The 24163-nt window shown below is 35.8% G+C and overlaps 1 protein-coding gene across 1 annotated transcript in view; it reads right to left on the minus strand.

The window, feature by feature from the left end:
- The window catches only part of PTPRQ (protein tyrosine phosphatase receptor type Q), a gene marked incomplete at both ends in the record, with an annotated part of 196344 nt that overhangs the window by 67213 nt on the left and 104968 nt on the right, over window positions 1-24163 (minus strand). The window contains 2 exons of the mRNA XM_080811864.1: window positions 2571-2692; window positions 21157-21480. Coding sequence (XP_080667990.1) covers window positions 2571-2692; window positions 21157-21480 — 446 coding nt within the window. The remainder of the gene's footprint in view (window positions 1-2570; window positions 2693-21156; window positions 21481-24163) is intronic.

The following is a 24163-nucleotide window of genomic DNA, read 5'->3' on the forward strand; positions in this document are numbered from 1 at the left end:
GCCTTTAAGGAAGAGAGTTTTATGCCCCTGTGACTAGTATTTGGCAAAGGCTACAGCGTAGGTCTTAAATTCAATGATATGTGTTCTTCCCTGGCCTAGGAGCCAATGATTTTTGAAGATAGATAATTATGTATCCATGAAATGAGCTGCAGATAAGCTCTATAAAGACAATGTCCATATCAGACTTGTTCTAGGTATCCAGCACCTAGCACATTTAAAACTATGATGGCCTAGTTCCAAGAACCCTGGGGAAACTGAGAAGTGCTACAATCTCTTTGAATTCTTGTTATCTTTGACCCCAAAGGTTTGGATGGTCATATACTTCGACTTGGCACATTTTATTTTCTACTTGGTGGTTTTTCCATTCTCCTATCATACCAATGTCTGCTGGTTTCAGGTCTCAACTATTTGAGAAGCCATCATCTCTGTGCTTCAACTCCCCTTTATGCAAAATGAAGATAATATATTTACAGCAAAATATTAGATGAGTGGCTACTATGTAACTGATAGAAAGTAAGCAATTACCATCGTTAATCATCCTTCTCTTTCCCTTGCTCATTTTTAATATCTATAAGAATACTAAGAGAGTGAGGCTATAAAACACTTTTTTAAAAAAATTATTTTCCCTTCCTTTAAATATGATCAAATTTCAAGAGAGAACTGTTTTCATTAATAAGGTATCTTTGACAGAACAGAGTGTTCTCATTTTATAATTTGCTTTTAATACATATTCCCAGAGTGCTTGTCATGCGTGTTGATTACTTTTGGCTAATTATGAACTAAGTCTTCACAAGTATGCTCTAAAAAGGAACATAAACAGAAGACTGAGTGGGAGTCCAAATGCAACAATAATCCCTTAAATTTTCTTTTAATCATGAAAAGTCTTTTGAGAGAGAAGCACTTCCATTTTAGAAATAACATAAAGACACAATAAAATCATAAACATTAGACAAAAGGTAGGTAGAGAAAGCACGGAAGGGGGAGGAAAATCCACCATAAATTAATTATCTGACTCAATGCATGAGATGTCACGAGAAGAGAGCAGTCATCAGGCCCAGCAAAACCCAAGCAGAGCCCTCACGAGGTTTTTCCGATCCTAATCCTAGTTTACAATCTGCATTATTTCCATTGGTGAGCATCCTGTTTTAGGTGGAAGGCTTGACTCTCACACCTGGGTTTCCTTCTGTCTGGATGGCTCTTCCAGTCTGGTGACTTCAGTGGCCTCTTCTTTGAATGTCTGGATTTCCCAGGATTCAATCCTCAGGTTAGTTCTTACAGAAGAGGTCCTTTTGCAACGTGTCCCGTATTTCATCTCATCCCTTCCTATCATTTCAACTACCATCAGAATACCAACACTTCCCAAATTTGCAAATTCAGATCTCTTCTCCTGAGCTCCAGATCTAGATATAATAGTGCTAAGGGAGTATCTTCATCTGGGACTCCTGGGCATCTCAAACTCAGTGCATCTAGTACTAAATTCATTCCTTTCCTTTACAAATCTCTTTCTCTTCACACTTTTCCAAATTCTATATCTTGAAGTCATCCTCAATTATTCCTTTCACTCACCATGCACCAAAATTTTTTCCACCAAATCCTATAGATATAAATGATTTTCCATTCCCTCCCCTCAATACATTTCCTCTGTCCTTATCTTTTCTTACCCAGTTACTCTTGCAGCATCCTGTCCCCTGGTTGGATTTTGCACTAGGACTGCTCTGTCCTCTGCAGTGCAACCTATATCCCAGCACTGCTTTAATTCCTCAATTGATACTCCACTGGGTTTATCATGAAACCCACATTCCATTAACTGTTGTACAGTCTGTCCTCCTAATCTAGCTTCTCTCAGCATTTTTCTGGAATGCTTTGACCAAGGATTCCTGAACTGCTCACTTTTTCTTGAATGAATCTTAATTTTCACACCGTTAGTACCATTTCTTCCTCATGGTCTGCTTCAGGTGTTTTTTACATTAAGCTCTGATGTTACCTTATTTGGGAGCTATTTCCCCTAATGCCTTCTCCCTTCACCTTTTGTATTCTGAGTTTTTCTCACTGTATTTTTATTATTGTTGTTGTTTTAAATTATGGAATGTTTCATGAATTTGCATGTCATCCTTGTTCAGGGGCCATGCTAATCTTCTCTGTGTCATTCCAATTTTAGTATATATGCTGCTGAAGTAAGTACTTTTTCACTGTATTTTAAACCAGTGTATTATTATCAATTTAACCACCTGTTTACATACATTATCTAAACCTGGGGATAAATATGATAATCATGCTTATAATACTTTACTTACATTTATTAGGCCTTATTTACATTCACTGAGCCTCACTCGAGCAATGTTTAAAGTACTTCATGCATTATTTTCTAATTTAGTCTTCATAAGATCTCTGTACCCTGAGTACTATTATTGATCTTTACTTTATAGATGTGGATACTGAAACACATACAAGTTAAGTAAGTTGCCCAAGGTCTAACAGAGCTAGGATTAAAATTCCAATAGTCTGGTTCCAAAATGTGTATTCTTAATCACTCTCTATACTGTCTTTGCAGAAGGTAAGACACACCTTACCGATTTGATATCGACCAGATAGAATGTTGGTCCAGTGATGGTAGCAGGTTCATTCCAGCTGATGTTGATGCTAAAAGGGGATGTTGCTATTACATGCACACTTTCAGGAGGACCATCTGGAGCTGTGAAAATAGAAAATCAATTACCCTGGGACATCTGGGTTAGTCTTTGCTGCAATATAATAATAGAAAAGGCCATGAGAAAAAGATAGTGATAATGCATTAATTATACATTAATTTATAGTTTATGCATGCTAAAGGCATTGGTAAATTGAAAGATGTAATTCCTTTCAAAATAATTACTATATATAAGAAACTCCCACATGAGATATTAATGATCATAAATATATAATTTTTAAACTCAAAATAATATTTTGAAATGAAAACATTACTATTGCAAATCTTTTTGAATAAATGCTTTTATTTAAAAATAGATTGCCTAATAATGTTGTTTTAGGGAGACCTGCAGAAACATTTGACTACAAAAAAAGTGAAACTGGAACAAGGGAATTATATCTAAAATTGAGTTGCTTTTATTGTTTTCACCGAGGGAGTAACATAGGAAATAGGTTTACAACTGATATTATCACAAATGTAAATGTTTCCTGAATTCATTATGACTCCACATAAATTCTTTAATTTGTCCTATTTTTATTACTGTTTTTTTTTTTTAAATCAAGAGTGCAAAACAAGAAATAATATTTTAGGGAACTGCCTGCTGAAAACCCTTCCGTAAATTTTCAATTTGTGAAACTGCTAGGAACTAGAAGAGTTTTTAGTATGTTAAGAAGGATTTAGTCACCGTTGATTTGATATACATTGAACTAGGGACACTGTTATTCATATCTCTGTCCTCCTATGGCCCCTAGTCAATTTTAGGGGCATTAAATACTGGGAGATAAGAATTTTCCAGTTTTTCTAATTTTTAAATCCATGTAAGCAAACATTACCGAACACATATTGTCCCACGAATCCTGAGAAGGTATAAAGAAAAAGATTATTAAAATAGTCCTTTCCTCAAATAGCTTATAAGAGCCACAAATTGTACTAGTTCAGTCAAACAAAATTTCTGGACCTCAGTTTCCTCCTTATATGCATATTTCATAGTGTTTTAAAAGAATCGTGTATTCAAAACGTGTGAAAGTGGCCAGTTAGTTTACTGCTCAGCCCATCATCGTCAATTAATACAATATGTTATAACAAAAGGCTAAGTTAAGATAAGGACAAGTCAGAAATATAAAGAATCGACTGTGAGTGGGCCAAGGGCAGAGTGCTGAATACAGATGGAGCGGGGAGTTTAGGTAAAGTTGTTCAGAGGAGATGGGAATCGAATAAGCTTTGAAAGATGAGAAGGATTTCAATAATCAGAGGAGTCGTTTTAGGGGCACTTTTTTGCTAAGAGGATCACAAGCAAAGCCACAAAGACATAAACAGCAGGGTCCACAGACGGATAGAATTTTATCACTGTAGAAGTGTTTTCCTTGGTAATCTTATGTTTATTATTTTATACATTCAAAAATATTGTCCTAGGAAGGAGTCCACACACTTCCTCAGACTGCCAAAGGAATTCATGATGCAAAAAGATTCAGAATCCCTAAGTTCGAGGAATACAGGTATTGCAGACAGATCCGTGTTCATATGGTAAGGAACAAGCCTCAGATGGTCTTTTGGACACTAAAGTTTTTATGTTAAAGCATTTGAAGCTCATTCTTTATTTTATTTTATTTTTTAAAATTTTATTTATTTATTTGACAGAGAGTGAGAGACAGTGAGAGAGGGAACACAAGCAGGGGGAATGGCAGAGGGAGAAGCAGGCCCCCCACTCAGCAGGGAGCCCAATGCAGGGCTCCATCCCAGAACTCTGGGATCATGACCTGAGCCAAAGGCGGATCCTTAATGACTGAGCCACCCAGGCGCCCCGTAGCTCATTCTTTAAATAATAGAATGCCACTGAAGGTTTTTGAAAAAGGAATTATTTTTCTAATGATTTAGGAAGAAAACTCTAGTAGTTATATAATAGGTAGGTGCTCTGAAGCACTGAGTCCAGGGAGGCTATTTCCAAAAAGCCAAATAAGACGTGATCAGATCTTAAACTAGATTAGTGACACTGGGTATAGATAGAAGGAGATGAATCCTAGAGTCATTTAGAAAATTTAAATGAAAAACAAACAAACAAACTTGAGGCTGATTACATGTGGGTAAAAACTGACATAGAGGATATAGCAAAAGCTAAAATCTAGTGTTAATACCAGGAGAATGTTGATAGAATTCATACCAACAGTACATTCAGGAGCAGATACTGGTTTTAGTAGGGATAAAACTTTGGAAGGAGATAATAATTTTGGATTTGTACTCATTGAGCCTGAGACACTTTCAAGAATTGAGAATGCCTACCTGATAATTTGAAAGATAAGCCTAGAACTAGGAAGATAGGGCCAGGATAGAAAAGAATTTTTTAAAAATTTCAGATAATTCCTTACAAATCAAGATAGCATAAATACAGCAAGCATATCTGGTTCGAGTGAGTCACATCCTCTGAAGAGACCCAAAGGATTATTTCAGTACCAGATAGTTTTATTTAAAATGTTAACAGCATGGACATTGCTGCTATGAACATTGGAATGTTCGTGGTCCTTCTTATCACTACATCCGCATCTTTGGGGTAAATACCCAGTAGTGCAATTGCTGGGTCATATGGTAGCTCTATTTTTAACTTTTTTGAGGAACCTCCACACTGTTTTCTGAAGTGGCTGCACCAGCTTGCATTCCCACCAATAGTGCAAGAGGGTTCCCCTTTCTCTACAACCTCTCCAACATTCGTTGTTTCTTGCCTTGTCAATTTTTGCCATTCTAACTGATGTAAGGTGGTATCTCAATGTGGTTTTGATTTGAATTTCCCTGATGGCTAACGATGATGGTGATGGGTATTAAGGAGGGCACGTACTGCATGGAGCACTGGGTATTATATGCAAACAATGAATCATGGAACACTACAGCAAAAACTAATGTTGTACCATATGGTGGCTAACAGAACATAAAAAAAGATAAGATGTTAATAGTAGTGACAATTTTTAAACTATGAATATGTTATTGGCACTTAGAGTATGTTTCCATGAGAGATATTATGTGTGGAATTTAGGTACACAACTCAGCCCATAAAAATGTATTTTAATAGTAGCATTAAAATATTTTTATACAATATTCAGATGTAACAATAGAGGACTCTAACAATCATGTAAAAGGAAATTTCTGTGGGAAAATGCCTTTGAGGTACCAAACATAGCTTTCCTACACATACCATTTCTGACCCTTGTGCAACACTCTGTACACTGACTCAGAGATCTAGTCTGTATGGCCCAGGAAGGCATCCAGGAGAGACCGTGAAGAGAGGATGCTTCAGGATTCAGAGGTCTGATGAGCTGAGAAACACTAATAATGACAGAATTGGATACATGATTTCTTTGGTAGCTAATGTGGAGAGATCATGGAATCCCAGCACTTAAACACACCTGCATATCCCAACATCTTCAGTCTTTATTACTTCTCATTTTATGATCCTAGATTTATGAAGTATCTCAAATTATAGCATAATTCATTTAGATAATTACATATAACAAATGAGAGCTATGAGAGATCTGCCACTTGCATAATCAATTGCCTTCTGATGCCCTAACAGAATAATGCACTTCATATTCAAGAGTGGCAATCCTTTTTCCTTTCCAAACTGGATGTTCCTTAGAAATGTTATGCCCACCTTAACAATTAGCAAAATAACAAAGAGCATCCCTGAATCTGTCTATTCAGAATGTTAAATGAAGAGAGGACAGACTTCAGGACCAGGTACACCATTACTGATCATAACTGCACACTTTCCTCACAGAGAAATCTGCCTTGAAAACTGTAAGATGGTCTGTAGTGGCCTTTCTTCTGCTGCCTTTGACTCTATAAATGGGGATGGGCTGCAGTTAAGTGCAAATTTATTAAGACATCTACTAATTAATTAATAATGTTTTTTGTTATTTAACATTAATTAATCTTTTTGCAAAACCTGCCTTCTAGCTCTGTAAGAACCATTGTGGAAAGGAACAATTTTCTGACAGGCCACAAATTTAAAGTATACCACTTTAAAGAAAATATTTGAGGCTCCCTTTCTCTTTAGTTATACCCAAATGTTCTGTTGGCTTTTAGATGAAATTTATGTGTTTATCCAACCAGCAAATATTGACTGAATACCTTCTGTGTACCAGACACTGGGAAGACACAAAGACTACAGAAGTGATGGATGTAGTTGTAGACCTATCTATATAGTTTCTAGAATGTAACTTCTCTTCTTCACTCAACAACTATTTATTGAACACCTACTACACGATGGGCATTTTTGAAGTGCTGGTGGTAGAGAAGAAAACCCAAGAGATAACGATCATAGAATCTCTATTTTAGTGGAGGGAGATAAATAATATATAACATAAAAATTTAGGTCAGTTAATACTAATATGTAAGTAAATTACATATGATGTTAGGAAGTGATATGAACCATGACAAAAAAATGAAGCAGAATAGTAAGAATGGGGAGGCTGGTGAGAATTACTATTTTAAATATGGCAATCAGGGCATACCTCTATAAGCAGGTGACATTAAAACAAAGCTTTGAAGGAGGTGAAGGAGCATGGGAATGTTTGAAGGAAGAATGTCAAAGACAAGTCTCTGGCTAATGCAAAGGCCCTGAGGCAGGATTTTGCCTGGTCTATTTTTAGGAATAACAAAGACTCCAGTGAGGCTGAAGCCAGGTAATAATGAGAGTAATAGAGGAAACGGGAGCCAGTTTGTGTAGGGCCTTTAAGGTCAGTGTTAGGGTCTTTGTAAAAACTGCTATCATGGGTAAAAAGACAATGCCATAGTGTATTTTCACTATGGGGCCTAAAGGAGCCTCTATAGATTTTGACACTTGATGTCTAACACATACCAGAAAGATGGGTCAAACTTAATTAGATCCAAAGAGGAAATATTGCCTCCAGAATCTAATTCATACACCTCTATAAAGTATACCAATTCAATGGCTGTTGGGATTAACTTTTAAACCAAACTCTTATAGCAGGCAAGCAAGATGGTGCATTACTAACAAATATCACAGACAGTTTACTGATAATTTTCTGTGACTAAGAAGTTGATGAAATTTTTCTGTGACTATGTTGATGGTCACCTGTCTTTGGAAATATTCCCAAGGAAATATGTCTATGTCTCTCCTGCTCTGCAGTTTGGGTCTTTCGGGTCTCAAGTGAGGGCGGATCCAAAACCATTTCCCAAGGGAAACCTTGGCCAATTTTGCAAGTATGTCTGTAGGCCAGCTCAGAAAGCAGTATGAAGCCTTACTTCCAACTCTTATCTTTCATAGGAAAACGTCAACCCTGAAATCATTCCTTAAATACTAGTAATCAAGCCCTCATCAGGGAGTGTCTGCTACCTCAAGCAGAGTTGAGAGAAAAGTGACATTTAAAGATCATTCATGGCAGACACTAACCAATTGGACTACTAAATATTTTCAGTTCTATACAATAATCAATCATTATTTTTAAAAAGACAAGGTATTTAGCCCCTTGCTGAGCTGTGCTTTAATGCCATTTCTTGAACTTTTCTCAAAGACTTTTTCTTTTTTCTTTTTTAAGAAACACTCTAAACAACATTTGCATTTTTAGTAAATCTGATGAAATTGCTTTCTTTATACAATGTTTCCTGTGTTGAATCCGTTGTGAAAATTTCTCGTAGGAGGTAGTATATCAATCTGTATTTTTGAAGAATTAGAATATAATGATATCAGAACCCCTATATCTGTATTAAAAAAATAAAAGTAAACACACACATTGCTGAACTGATATAAGAATATATAATAAGCATATAATTGATTATTTTATCTGTATAAAACAATTAAAGATAATCATTTAATTCATAGATAATTTAAGAGAAATACATAGAATACCAAAATGCTTGTCTATTAGAAAACAATATCAATTATTTTAATATTGTCCAAACATTATAGTGTACTTTAAACCATATGATATTTTCAAATTTCTTTTAGGTAATATTCTTTTGGAAATTATAAAAATTCCAAAAATACATAATAAGATATATGAGTATTTTTTCTCTTTTATTCCAATGTGTAGTAAACTATTACTAAAGTCATATAAAGGAAAATGCAAAATTAAAATTACAAATGCCAATCAGCAAAACCAAGGAAGCTTAAAGCACTAAAGATGTGGGGAGATGAAAATATGCCAGTTTAAAAGCTTAGTAACGTATAAGAATCTTTGGGAGACTTTGTTTGTCTCCCCATAAACTGTCACATTCTGATTTAGGATTGTTTGTGAAATGAATCTAGTCAGTAATGGACCAAGATATCACTATACCCTTTCTCTTATAAATCACAGCAATTTACTCAGTAGGAATGATCTATCTTTATTCTCTCATTCCCCATAATCCAATCACTTCCTCTCATAAGCACTTTTCCCCTGGTTTTCACAATAATGCATTTTCTGTAACTAACAACCATCATTTCCTGATTATCATGCTTCTATCCTTGCACAGGAATGTGGGTCTTATGTGGGTCAGGGTCATCTTTCCCATCCATCTGTGTCCCCATGCTAAGCGTGTTAGCTGAAAGGTGAGTCTGGATAGACCATCATTTTGCCTCATACGTATAAGAGCTTTAATGCCCCCAAGTCTATGCCAGTTTGATTAAGAACCATATATTTTGGTGTGTCTAATACTATACTTTCAAAATAAGCACATTCAAAGACTTATTAGTAACTTTGCCTTCTGCAGATCCCCACAAATTTAATGATGAAAAATGTAGAAAATACTGAGTTTTTTTAGTGCACCACACAATCGTGATGTTCCTAAAAGAATAAACATAAATAAATAAATGACTTGTCAACAACTCACAAGACAGAAAATCTTGAGCTCTACACACATGTTATTTAAATTGCCTGTGTATCTATTTGGATTTAAGTTGAGCTTAAACCTTATTTCAAGGGCCTATCCTTCAGGGTATTTTGGTTTCAGGATCTCGTAGAGTAGACTACCACATTCCTAGCTACTATTATCACTACATGAGGGACTCCATTCTTTCTCAGCTTATACAAGTATTAGCCCCTAGGACTGTGAGTTGGCTTTGATTCAGCACACCTGGAAGAATTAGCTTTAAGTTTTACTTGTCTCTCAGGACTAGAGGAAATCTAATTGGTTGGGTGGTTTGAGTAGATTCCTTGAATTTTAAATAATTCAGCTTATCAAGCGACCTGAAGAAGTTCAGCAATTAGATTGACTACATGTATGCAGGCCAAGAGCATTCCAGGACACACCGTATTGGTTACAGCACTACACTAATCAGCTATCCTTTCCTGGGGCTGAATGTTTCCCTAAAGCCCTAAAGGCAGTGATCTCACTGCCTAGTATAGGACAATATGGTTGGTGTATAAAATATTTCCTATCATTCTACAGGACCTTAATTTTGTTTTATAGTTAGATTTTCTAACAGCAAGATGGCATCACAAAGGCAAATACCATAAGCCCAAGAATGTGTTTAATCAGACTGTTTGATGAGTACTGAGAATGATTCATGGATGCGTATAGTATTAGACCTCACTGAATGACCATTTTCTGTGATGTGTAATGAGTAATTTTTTGAGTCATTTCAGTCTGGCTTACATTGAAAAAAATTCAAAATACAAAAAACTCTCATTTCCAACACTAACCATGCCAGATAAGAATAAAAATATTCTAATATTAGTACTATTGCTTTTAGGATCAGATAATACATCTTTTTCTAGAATACCATCACATTTATAAAATAACTTCCTACGACAGTGGTTCTCAAAATGTGATCTCCATACAAGCAGTATCAATATTACCTGGGAAGTTGTTAGAAAAGCAAATTCTGAAGTCACAGCCAGATTTAACTGAATCAGAAGCCTGGGCAGGGATTAAATTACTGCTTCTGTGAGAGCTAGGGAAGCAGTGGAGGAGGGCTTGGGAGCTGGTGGTGATAAACACGGAAATGGGCATCCAGCCAATACACACTCCACAGACTGGTCTCCTCCTACCTTCCATTTATTTTAATTCTGGATAAATTACAGCGAGACTTCTCCCTACTGTCACTCCCTCCCACTCCCAAAGTTCCCATAGTAATAATAGGCCCTTGTGTTCCCTAAGAACACAGAAACTCTGCGAAGGAACCACCTGGAATAATACAGATAGGGCCATCAGCATATCAGATGAGGCCATCACCACAATGGAGTATTGGGGCCAAGATAAATGTCCCTATTTCATCCTTCCAGTCATTATATGTGGGTAAGATAACTATCAGGTGTATCAGCAAAGAGAAAAGAAACTGAAAGTGTAGCTTTGAATAAAAGTCCCATCTAAACTATTTGGGAATGGAGATGGTGGGATTATATACTAGAAGCTTGTCTAATATCTCCAGGTCTGTTTTAGTTCCAGTTGTCGAAGTTAATAATATCACATAGTGATTATCCTTAAAATTTCTTTTAACTGTTTGGTTCTTAGTGCTTTTGCTATAAAAGACATTGCATTTGTTCATGCAAACGGGATTTCAAAGTATTTTTATTTATATTCTAGAAAACTTTCTTAAGGTTTGGCAAAAGCTTTTTTTGACACTAAATATTGAATTGGATGCCTTAGCAAATAGTTTAATTTTAAATACTTACTAGTATTTCCTTTAAATTACTTTTTAACAGGATAGCTTCTCTTTGTAATCCCACTTAGCACCTCTCTGCTTCTTTTTTTAAAAGATTTTATTTATTTGAGAGAGCAAGAGTGACTGAGGGAGAGAGAGAGAGGGAGAGAGAGAGAAGGAGCAGGGAGGGGGGCAAAAGCAGAGGGAGAAGCAGACTCTCCACTGAGGAGGGAGCCATATGAGGGACTTGATCCTAGGACCCTGGGATCATGGCCTGAGCCGAAGGCAGATGCCTAACTGACTGAGCCACCCAGGTGTCCCTCTCTGCTTCTTTTATATGGTACTTTCATATCACCAGGAGGCTTTGCCCAAGTCCTATTTCAGATCTAAGATCACAGACTCTACCCTAGAAATAAATGAGGTTCATAAACGAATCAATGTGTGTGAAGTTCTTAGAATAGAACCAGCATATAACACTTGATAAGCTTAGCTATTGTCATTATTTTTAACAACTCAGCAAAGGGCTCTCAGTTCAGTTGTTGGGTCCAAACAAAAAGTGCCCCAAACTACCAGGTATAGCAATTACATGGTCTTTTCGGATTTGAGAGTTTTTCATAATCAAATCAGAGTTCTCCCCACTTCCTTAGTAATACAGAAGAAAACGGAGCTGAAAATAACAAAGAATCAAGCCATGAACATCAAACTTCTTTTTGAACCAAGAAAAAAAAATCTTAGAAGAGTCCAAATAAACTCAACTCACTATGAGATTTGAAGTTTGAGATGAGAAAGTGAGAGAATTCATTTGAATTCATTTATCATTGAAAGATAAAATACAGGTAGCTCCACTTAGGGGAAAGATACTTTTTCTCATTTTCCCCCCTATGATAACCAGTCCTTCTTAATATTAATGATTTAAAAAATAACTGATGATCTTTATAACATCCTTTGGTTTTTAATGATTTTGCTGAAAAACATGCTCTACGTGCTTATGTAATAGAATTTAAAAATTTTTTATTTAAACTGTGATAACTTGTTTAATAATCTGATAAAAGATCTTCTGAGTTAAATATATAGTTGACTGTTCTATTAAATTCCTTAATTTTATACGCTTACTATTTTGTTTTAAATTGTAATTTCACCCAAATGTCTTTTCTTTGTAATCATACTTAGCAGCCCAAATTTAGACATTGTTCTCTTTTGTTTTCTTCATGGACTATCAATCTATTATGATCCCACTTTGCTATACAAATACAGTAAGTTAATTCTCTCAGTTAATCATATAGATACTGTCAATGCTTCTGAAATGGGCATGCACTATTTTTCTTTACTGTTTGAAATATTTCTCAATTTATTACATGCATAATTTTTTCCTAAGTGCAGAATTCATGCTTCATATGCTAATGACAAGGAAAAATAAAAACAATATCAGCAATATAAAATGGACTAGCTTCATGAAATAAAAGAAGCTAAACATGTTCAACATGGACAGAAACTGGGAGAATTTTAATTTTGGCTATATCTATGTAAGTATTTGAAAGACAAATTATAGAAAAAAATGAAGAAAAGAATTAGTATGAATTATTTTGTAATGGAGAATTTTGGCATTGATATACTTCCACATTAAGTCAAATGCCTTCCACGAGTCCAAATGCCATAATCATTTAATCTTAGATACTAAGTAAGCATGGAATGTAGAAACATACATAAGCCATGGTCGCCTAGTTCTCTCTGCTTTTTTAAAAGATTTATTTATTTATTTGAGTGTGGAGAGAGTACACAAGTGGGAGGGGAAGAGGGCAAGAGAATCTCAAGCAGACTCCATGCAATTTGTGGAGCCTGGTGTGGGGCTTGATCTCAAGACCCTGAAATCATGACCTGAGCCGAAACCTCTTAGTTTCTGATGCTTAGCTGACCGCACCACCTAGACAACCCTAATCATCTCTGCTTTTAAGGAGCTCATAGTTCCACAAAAGAGGGAGAGAAAAACAATTATGAAGCAAAATATTCTGTATTTGAGAAACAATTCTCAAGATGTAGGAGTGGAGAGAGGAACTCATAGAAGGGTTTGCAAAAGAGATGGTTGGTGTGAAATATAAAGAAAAGGAAGCTGTTCTCAAAAAACAAAAAAACAAAACAAAACAAAAAACAAAAACAAAACCCACAGAAAGGACAGTGAGAAAGAATAGCAAAGATTCTGGAGCACAAAAGAGAAAGACCAAGGGAAATGTAAGCAAAATCACAGATGACCTACCTTATACAACGTACTAAAAAGTATGATTTTTATGCCACAGGAAAATAGAAACTTTAAAGATTTTAAGCAGGGCACTAACATGGTCAGACAGGTGTATTCAAAAGCTGGGTTCAGGTGGAAGATAGAGAAAATGGACCGGAAAGATCACTTTGGTATCTTCTGTAATAATGCAGGAAATTAATTTTAAGAGTCTGGATTCAGAGATGTTTAACAGAGGAAAATAAAGAAATTCATGAAGTACTTAGAAGGTAACTTCAATAAGACTCAGGTATGGAGTTGGGGTGGGGGATGGGAGGCACCTAGAAATAACGATTCTAGGGAGGCTGGCATGAACAATTAAATGAACAATAGTACAAGTGCACGAAACAGTGAACACACAGGCAGGCAAAGTTTGCAGTGGGGCGGGGGAGGGCAGTAGTAATATGGGTCTGACATGTCTGTGGAAACCCAAGCAGTCATGCTAGTAACCTCAACCTACAGCCTAGAAGAGAGATGTCCTCTTGAACTACACATTTGGGAGTCTCAGGCAACTGACTGAGAAGGCTTTCAACAGCATCTAACGAATTTCACAGAAGTACAACCTTCATGTCTAGAATAAATTATATTCATTTCCTCTAGTGGCAGCAGGTTAGAGCCATTCTAAAAATTCATTGCCACCAAATGGGCTTCTTTATGTCTTGGATTGTATTTTCCTATTTATTTATAGCTAACATCTCTTCTTATCTTTATATAATTGCTTCTTTATAGAAGGGATAACATCTACCTTTGTTAGATAGCACTTATCACATTATAAGTGCATTACACCATTTAAAATAAATTAAGGAAAATAACTGAATACATAGTAACTCAGTAACCACTCCTTATTTTTAAAAATTGTTAAGGCATATTTTGCTCTTTATTTAGTTTTTTTTTTTTTTTCTTTTTAGATCATAAAGTTGCATTCCTTGGAAGCCTCTTTGATGAGGCATGTTTTGTTGAATTTTTTTTTTTTAACCTAACAGATGTTTGGGTAGTTAAAATTCCTCATGAGTATGGTATCCTGTGGTTTTCACAACCTAAGTGTTACCCCAGGAATTTTCCTTTCTTGCTGTCTTCCAGTCCTGGTGGTCTATAGGAGATGCACATTATGAGAGTCTCATTTTATTCCATACTAATTTCACACCCACACTCTTTTAAAGTTGTACATTTCCTCAGCATTATAAGCACTTATTGTGCACCATGGAGATATTTAACAGCTTTCCATTCTACATTCCTCCTCCACACACAACTCAAATGGCTTTTGAGTATAAGGGCAATCAGAAAAAAAGAGATGAGTAAAATAATCTACAAAACTTTAATGTTTCAAGTTAAATATTTCTGCCATTTGTAATTTTTGTGATTATGTTTGTATCTATACACACTCAGCATGAAGTAGAGAGTTATGGCTATTATACAGATGACTTAAGGAGAAAAGCAATTTGGCTTCAATTATCTAGATCAGAGTATGTGGGAGAAAGAAATGTTAGCTTGAGTTGGCTGAATATTGTTTCCTTTCTTCACTCTAGTTTACAGTGGTAGATTCAAATGCAGAAAGTACCTCAATTTAATTCTTGTCCATGTTCTAACTTTGCTCCCTGAATCTTCATTTGAGTACTCTTCCTTATGAGCTCAAAGAGAGAGAATACGACATATTTTCTTATTCTACAAGCCATTTCAGAATGTTTTACAATATTTATTATTCAGACTGGGTGGTCTTTTAGAGTTATTCAATATTTGAATTTTGAATTCAGAGTTTTGAAAAGGTGGATATCAAACTAGCCATCAATTTCTAGCTCCAATTATTTAGAATCTCCAGGCTTTGATATGAGGGTCCATTTTTAAATGCTTCTGTGCAACTCAATGCCATTAGAAATGCACACATATGAAATAGTGATTTGTACCAATTTATATTGTTGTTTATTCTTTCCTATCATTGAAACTGTTCATTTTCATCATTTTATCTTCTTACATGAGATTATGAAACAACATAACACTTTTTTGAATAATGACTATACAAAATATTAATTTTCTTCATTCAGATTACTTTTTATGTTTGTAAAAGGTCTTTAATACTTTTCATCTTTAATATTCAGAATAAATGCTACTTATTTTTTATCTTAAAGGTATTACTACTTATCAATATTTTTGTTGCTGGACTTTTAATTTATTTTATTCTTTTTAAAAGATTTTATTTACTTATTTGAGAGAGAAAGTGAGAGAGCACATGAGCAGGGACAGAGGAGGGAGAAGCAGACTCCTAGCTTTGCAGGGAGCCTGACGTGGGACTCAATCTCTGGACCCCAGGATCATGACCTGAGCTGAAGGAAGACACTTAACCGACTGAGCCACCTAATTTATTTTATTCTTATATTATATGTTAGTTCTCTGTATATATTATCTAGCAATAATATGTATCATGTCTTTTTGTCTTTTGTATCAAGTACAATCTCAGATGATCTCTCCTGGGCTTAATATAATAAATAAAACTTTTCTCTTGCTGTATAATTATGAAATTCAGATATATATGTATGCATACATGTATACATATATATGCATATACAATTCAGAAAAAATGTCTTTTCCATTCTGAGACAAAAAGGGGTAACCAACTCATTCTTGTTCTCATAATTATACAATTATTCCCACACATATGAATACTCAGATGAAAAGCTAGTTTGCAAATGCCAAGAAAAATCATATGTCTGTTGTCACAAATTCTGAAATATATAAACCTTTTTACTTTTCTCTCTAAATCACAGTGGCAGGAAGGCAGTTTCTATGTATCCTCTGGAACTAAAATAGGAAAAATTTTTTTATTCTACTGATAAATAACAGAGTAGAAAATCAGCTCTCAAGCAGAAAGAAAAAGAGGAAGGGAAAAGGATTAGTATAGACAACCTACTTATATACTGATAAACAGCTTCAAACGCAAGTGAAGTGAGATGTGGCAGTGAGATACTTGATCCAGGGAAAAGAATAGTACCAGATAAAAGACAAACTAGCACTTTGTAGACAGGCACTCTGTGAATTAGTCATCAAGTAAAGACCTGGAAACAGGGGTGATGAGAAGCCAAGATTACTCCATTGCATCAAGAACTAACCAACCAACAAACCACCAATAACAAAGGGACTCATCCTGCTAAAACCAGGAAAGTAATACTTCAAAAAAAAAAAAAAAAAAAAAGCTCATGCTGATTGCGAAAAGTTTGCAATACTCTACCATTATTCCTTTAGACCAAAATGAGCAAAATGGAGTAGTAGGAAATTGAAAATGACCAAATTCTAGTGAGTTGATCACAGATCTAAAAAGAGGTGGTAAGGAGGAGGGGAGACTAGGGTAGGAGCAATGACATTCAAATGGAAAAATTCCTAAATTTTCAAATTAAGAATGTGAGAGTCCTTAAAAACTTAGCTTTGCAGTTTCATTTAGCAGATTCTGAATTAATCTATTTAATTATCATTTTATGCTAATTGAACATTTATCATTATGTCTAGAGTGCTTGAAGAGATGATGCATCCAGAAAATCTACTTGCTGGCTCACTGTAGGAGGTAAAAGCAGGTACCAACCAAGTGAGATGATGGTAAGGAATAGGATGGGAAACCTCAGTGTCAGGGTGGGAATCCTCAGTGTCTGAATCCTCAGACCCTCAGCACAGGCAGAAGGTCTATTTTAACTAAAGGCTCCAAAGTAGCTGTCCACAGACCAGATCGGGGCTACAGATGTGTTTAGTTTGAACTATTAAATGATTTTTTTAAAAGATTTTATTTATTTATTTGACAGAGAGAGAGATCACAAGTAGAGAGGCAGGCGGGGGGGGGGGGTGGAGGTGGGGTGGTGAAGCAGGCTCCCTGCTGAGCAGAGAGCCCGATGTGGGGCTTGATCCCAGGACCCTGAGATCATGACCTGAGCCGAAGGCAGAGGCTTAACCCACTGAGCCACCCAGGTGCCCCTTAAATGATTAGGAAAAAAAAAAAAAAAAGTCACAAGCAAGAAACTGTTTTCACATTTAAAAAAAAAAATCTAAATTTCCTGTTTCTCTGAAAACATCATAAGTTCTAATAGCATGACCTGTCTATTGGACAGTAATAAGCCTTTAGATAGCACGTTCTCTGTTAATTTGTCAGTTTCCACCACCCCCAATTGCCTTACATCAGCCTGCTTCATTCATTATAGCACCCCTTCAGGTAACTTCCAGTTGCCGCAGGACCTTAAAGTTTACTCATTTAGTCAATGTCTCTTTTTTTTTTTAAAAGATTTTATTTTTTATTTGAGAGAGAGAAAGAGAATGGGGGAGGTGCACACGCATGTACGCATGAACAGGGGGAGGGGCAAAGGGAGAAGCAGACTCCCCATTGAGCAAGGAGCCCAACTAGGGACTCAATCTGAGGACCCTGGGATCGTGACCTGAGCCGAAGGCAGACACTTAACTGACTGAGCCACCCAGGTGCCCCAGTCAGTGTCACACTTTTTAGTCAAATCTTCATTTGTGATTTTCCACGCTGATGCTACTAAAGTCCCTAGTTTTTCCTACATTCTTATCTCTAAGCATGTATTTCTGTTTTCTAGTTAATTGGATTAGAATAGTTACTTCTTCTCAAATCCAACAGATTCAAAATAACCATGGTTATTGACTAAACCCAATCCAAATATGATTTTTCTGTTTTTTTTTTCTTTTCTGTGTTATGGCACTATCATCCTCAGTATCACCTGAACTAGAAAATAGTTCATTCTCCCCTACACACTTTAGCTTACTCAATCAAATTTCACTCACTTAGGAAATATTAATAGAGTACCTACTCTTACCAGGCACCATTCTCTAGGCAATAAGAGATAGCAATGGTCAAGACATTCTAAAAACAAACAAAAATAAAAAGCTATTACATATTTATAAATGCTCATTTAGATAACATGATATTCTAGAAAAAGACTGCAAAGCTACTTTAGATTGGGTGGTCAGGGAAATCCATTCTGAGTAGGAATCATTTAAATAGAGGTATACATTATGAGAAGCTGCCCTTGCAAAGCTAGAGGTGTAAGAACATTCCAGTCAAAAGCAAAGGCCCAAGTTCTGGGAGTTTAGTGTGTTTAAGCAACAGAAAAAATGTCTGATGTGAATGATGAGTAATGGTTAAGTGGGAAAGTAGTTATGGATGAGGTTAGAGTGTTAGGTAAGGGCCAGGTCATGTGAATCCTGTTAAGAAATTTGAGTTTGGGATGCCTGGGTGGCTCAGTGATTAAGCATCTGCCTTCAGCTCAGGTCAGGATCCCAGGGTTCTGGGATCGAGTCCCTCATCGGGCTCCTTGCTCAGCTGGGAGACTGCTTCTCCCTCTGCCTGCCTCTCTACCTGCTCATGCTTGCTCGCTCTCTCTCTTTCTGACAAATAAATAAAATCTTAAAAAAAGAAATTTGAATTTTATTCTAAAGCTATGGAAATCCATTGGATGGCTTTAAACAGGGAAGTGAAAGCATCTGATTTAGGTTTAAAAAGATCAGCCTAGAAGCTCTGGAGGTCAGTTAGGTTCATGCAGTGGTAACAGTAATGAAGGATAGGACTAGTATGATAGCAATGCAAATGGAGGGATGTATTTAGATGGCACAATTGAAATAAATCAGTGGCAGAGTTGAGTAGGAAAAGAACACTGCCTAGATTTTCATTTTCTGCAACCAGATGAATAATGGTACATTTTACTGAGATAGGGAATGTTATAAGAGGAGACACGTTAGGTGTTTAGACCACATTTAATTTTGAAAGGTATATTTGACACACATGCACAACGATGTCAGTTGATCAGGTAAATATACTGATCTGGGTTCTAGGGATGAGTCAGAGCTAGAAACAGATATTTGAGAATAATTACCATATCAGTAAACTTTAAAGTCATAGGACCAGATAAAGTCACATCACGGTAAGATCTCCTGGGAGTTGTGTGTTGATACAAAAAAGGGTTAAATACAGATATCTGGGCACTCCAACACTTAGATTTTAAAAAAGAATGAGCAAAGGAGACTGAGAAAGAGCTACCAGGGAGACAGAAGAAAAGCAAGGAGGACAGATATCACAGAAAGCTAGAGTCAAAGTGCTGCAAGGAGGAGAGGCTGGATAATTGTGTCGAAAGCTGAGTTGTTTGGATTCTATCTCAAATGTTGAACTGCATTAACAAATATGGATTGGAAATTTACTCTGCAAAAATTATGCTAGGCACTCCTGGGAATACATTTAGTAACCTAAAAAATAAGGCCTCTAGATCAAAGTTTATTTCTCTATTTATAAAGGCCTATAACAGCATCTACTTATCACTAAAAATCTCTCTGTATGTGTGTGTTTACTCAGCTTATAGGTACCAAAACTTTTTAGGAAAATGAGATTTGGATTTGAAAAGAATCACCTAGTAACAGTCTTGATCAAGATAGAAGAATGGTAACATAAGGTACCTATTTGGATGGTTTATATGGGAGGGTATTGCAATAGGTGACCTGGGCAACTTGAAATTTGCTCAGGATGGCTTGGGGTGGAAATGGCATTTCAGAAAGTGCAGCTCTAGCTTGCAGCATTTGATCTGCAATTTATTTAGTTTTCATGGAAGCCATTATAATTCTATGTAGATACTGCTTAGGATAAATAATAGAAATTTATTTATTTACTCGTGGTTAATCATTATATCTAACCAAGTAGGGTAACCAGTTAGTTTTAAAATATAAAACTAAAGTTATAACAGCATTTTTACCTAGACTTTGAATAATTTATGTGGAGAAGCATTAAAAGAGCTCTTTCTTAAATACAAAAGTCCTGAAAGATGGATAAATGGCAGAAAAACTTTTAAGAAATTATTTTATGTTTCTTCTCTGTGCTTTTTCCCTTCTTCACACCTCCAGCTAGGAGTTGAACCCCTTGTTTGCTTCTGAATTTTATATAGGTATAGCACAAGCTGAGAAGGTGTTTGCTAGGAGATCTGTTTCAGCTGGTGTGTGTGTGAGTATCCATAAAGTCACCAAAAAGGTTGTAAAGTATAGCTTAAAAGCTGTAGAGCATCTAGATATGAAGGAGAAAATGTAGGCATGGACAAAGGGGGCTCAGTGGCAATCAGTATAGCCTAGTAACATAGTCCAAGAGAGGCCCATAATGCTTTATTGCAAGAGAAGACTCTAGGACTTCAGTACGACTCTGAAAGTCTGAGAAAAGCCTTTAATAATGTCTGAAATTGAATTTTCCATTGGGATTCAATTAAATTAAAAACAAATGTTATTACATATATTAGTTTATAGACTAATTCAGTAATTTTCATGTCCAGTGATTGTATTAAGTAAAAATCATTAATTCAACAGATATCAGTGTATGTATGTGTAGGTATTTATTTCTTCATAAATATGTATATCTTTATTTCCTTTGCATGAAAGCCATTATAATTCCATGTAGATAGTGTTCAGGATAAGTCATAGAAATTTATTTAGCTAATTATGAGTAACGATTCTGTCTAAACAAGTAGGGTAACCAGTTAGCTTTAACACATAAAATTAAAGTTGCAAGAACAATCATTACCTATACTTTGAGTGATTTCTGTGGAAAAGCATTCAAAGAGCTTTTTCTCGAAAGCAGAAGTATAAACACATATAGAAGACAATACTTACGACCAGGAAGGGTTTGTGTAGATATCCAACTGGAAGCATTGCCATAGCCGGCATTGGTGCTGGCAGCCACTTGGAATCGGTACCATCTAAATTTCTTTAATCCATACACTGTCTCTTCAGTTAAGTCAGCTTCATAAAGATACTGAATTTTTTGATACTCAACACATTCTTCAGAATCCCATTCTATGCATTTCTGAGCCCGCAGCTGAGTGGTGATCTTGTAATTTTGGAAGTAGCCAAGAATAGTGTCAGGTCTCACCCACGTTAATGTTGCACTAGTTGACTGAACATTAGAAAAAGCAATATTTGTGGGAACACTAGGAACTAAAAGTTAAAGGAGAAAAATTGAAAACAATTAGAACTACCAAAAACTGTTAAACAGAAGGAAGACTGGATTCAAAAATATGTCCTTATTATGCATCTAGTGGCAATCCCTTATTACAACTACCCTTAGATCAGCAGTACCACATTTACTGAGCAGAACCTTAAGGTGATGCTTCAGAGACCACTGATCTAAAAGGTAGAGGACAAAACAACTGTTATTTGATTAATTCCAAGTTTTGCTCCCAAACGGACTCATAAGAATCTCGTATAAACTTACTTTGGCTTCATATATAAACATTAGTACAAAATAAAGTTGTATGCTCATTTAACCTTATGTACTTCCCTGGGTATGGTCTGAGTTTTAATATTCAATTCCCAAGAAAGATATACTTACATTTAAATCTTGGATAGACATAAATGTATCTTATATATAGTAAAGATTGATTATATAATAATTCTAAATAAACAATGCTATTAGCTGAATAAGTTATTTACTTATTAGTTGATTTTTATTTTATCTTGCATATACTTACATTTGATAAAACCAATATAAACAAACAAATAAATAAATAAATTTGACAAAACCCTTTCTAGAACATCATTCAGCACACTGATATTAATACACAGACAAAGAAATCTGCATATCACCTATAATCACAAGGTCCTACTTGGGGTCACTTATTAGATTTCATATTGACCACCAGTTTGCTATTTGTATACCATCTGTGAGGTTCTGAGCCTGGTGTGAAGGATTCAAGGTATAAAAGGCTTATGTCTTATTTTTAAGAAACTGCAATTTATTGAACAAGTAATACAAGCATGTTATGGTTAGGGATATGAAAGAACAATGAATAAGTGATGTAAGCACTTTCCTCAACCATGTCTTTCCCTGCGTGTGTGAAAAGGCTTTTGCTTAGAAGACTGAGATAGAATGGTAACAATGACTTGTATGAAAATGACATAATTTATAAAAATTATATGATAATAGTCACACTTAAAAATTAGAAAATAAATGAGAGAAAACTCATTCATTCCTAAATGTATCATATTAATTCAGGATTCAGTAAATGTCTAATGAGCACCTAATTTGTGCCAAGTGCTACTGTGGGTGCTGGGTATACAATGAATAAACCTGACAGAAGTCCCTGACCTTGTGTAATTTACATTTGGTGTATTTACATACAATAAAAGTATAAGTGACTATTGTATATAGTATTTTACATGATGATTAGTGTTTTGGGGGAGAAATAAGGAAAGGAAGAAGAGAAAGATGATCTAGGGATACTGAAATGTTTAACTGAGTATTCAGAGAAGGCCTCACTGATTAGAAGACATGAAGTTCCTAATGAAGGTGGGGGAACCAACCTTGGGAATATTTGAAAAAAGAACATTCCTGGCAGGGAAAAATGCATGATTATAAGCTCTAAGTTGGAACCATCCTTGGTATATTTGAAGAATAATTAGGAGGCCAGTGTGGCTAATAAGAGTTGAGGTCTGAGAAAAAATAATGAAGGCTAGATTGTATACAACATTCTTTTTTTTTTTTTTTTTTTTTTTTTTTTTTTTTTTTAAGATTTTACTTCTGTATTTGACAGAGAGAAAGAGAGAGAGAGAGCATGTGTGCACAAGCAGGGGGAGTGGGACAGGGAGAAGGGAGTCCGATGCAGGACTCGATCCCAAGACACGGATCACGACCTGACCTGAAGGCAGATGCTAAACCAACTGAGCCACCCAGGTGCCCTGCAGGACACCCTTTTGAGCAGAGGAATGACAGGCTCTAACATGTTTCCACACAATCACTCCAACTACTGTGCTGATTATAGAGTGAAGAGATGTAAGGGTACAAACAAGGAGAGCAATTAGTAGGCTATTGCAGTGTCAACACAACAGATCATGATGGGGATCACAGCAGCAGAAATGACAGGAAGAATTCAGACTCTGAACATATTTTGAAGGGGAGCTGACAGGATTTGCTGATGTGTGACATGTGGGGTATAAGGGAAGGAGAGAGTAGAGAAAGCTCTAAAGCCTTTGGATTGAGCAAACAGAAGGATGAAGTCATTATTAACCAAGATGACATGGAAGGAGTAAACACTGGGGAGAGATTAAGAATTTATTTTGAGGGGCGCCCGGGTGGCTCAGTGGGTTAAGCCTCTACCTTCTGTTCAGGTCATGATCCCAGGGTCCTGAGATCAAGCCCCACATTGGACTCTCTGCTCAGCAGGGAGCCTGCTTTGTTTCCTCTCTCTGCCCGCCTCTCTGCCTACTTATGATCTCTGTCTGTCAAATAAATAAATAAAATCTTTAAAAAAAAAGAATTTATTTTGAGCATGTTAACTTTGAAATGACTACCAGATACCCAGAAAGAGATGTCATATAGATGGGCACATGAGTCTGGAGTTCTGTAGAAAGGTCTAGACTTGAGTTAAAAATTTTAATTTCCTCTTAAATTTTTGCTGAATTATATGTAGACCTATTGCTTATATATTTGCCTAAATCTGAAAGAGGAGAGAAATTCTAATGCAATGGAAAACAAGAAGCAGGTAACTTAAAGCCATATGGTCAGATTCAATTATTCTATTTTCTAATACTAATATTTATTATCAAATTTTATTGTATTTAATTGAATTAATTAACCTTTAAAGTAGATTGCAAACAGAATACTTGATACAATACCTACAAC

Source organism: Martes martes, assembly GCF_963455335.1.
Source record: "Martes martes genome assembly, chromosome: 8".
NCBI lineage: Eukaryota > Metazoa > Chordata > Mammalia > Carnivora > Mustelidae > Martes > Martes martes.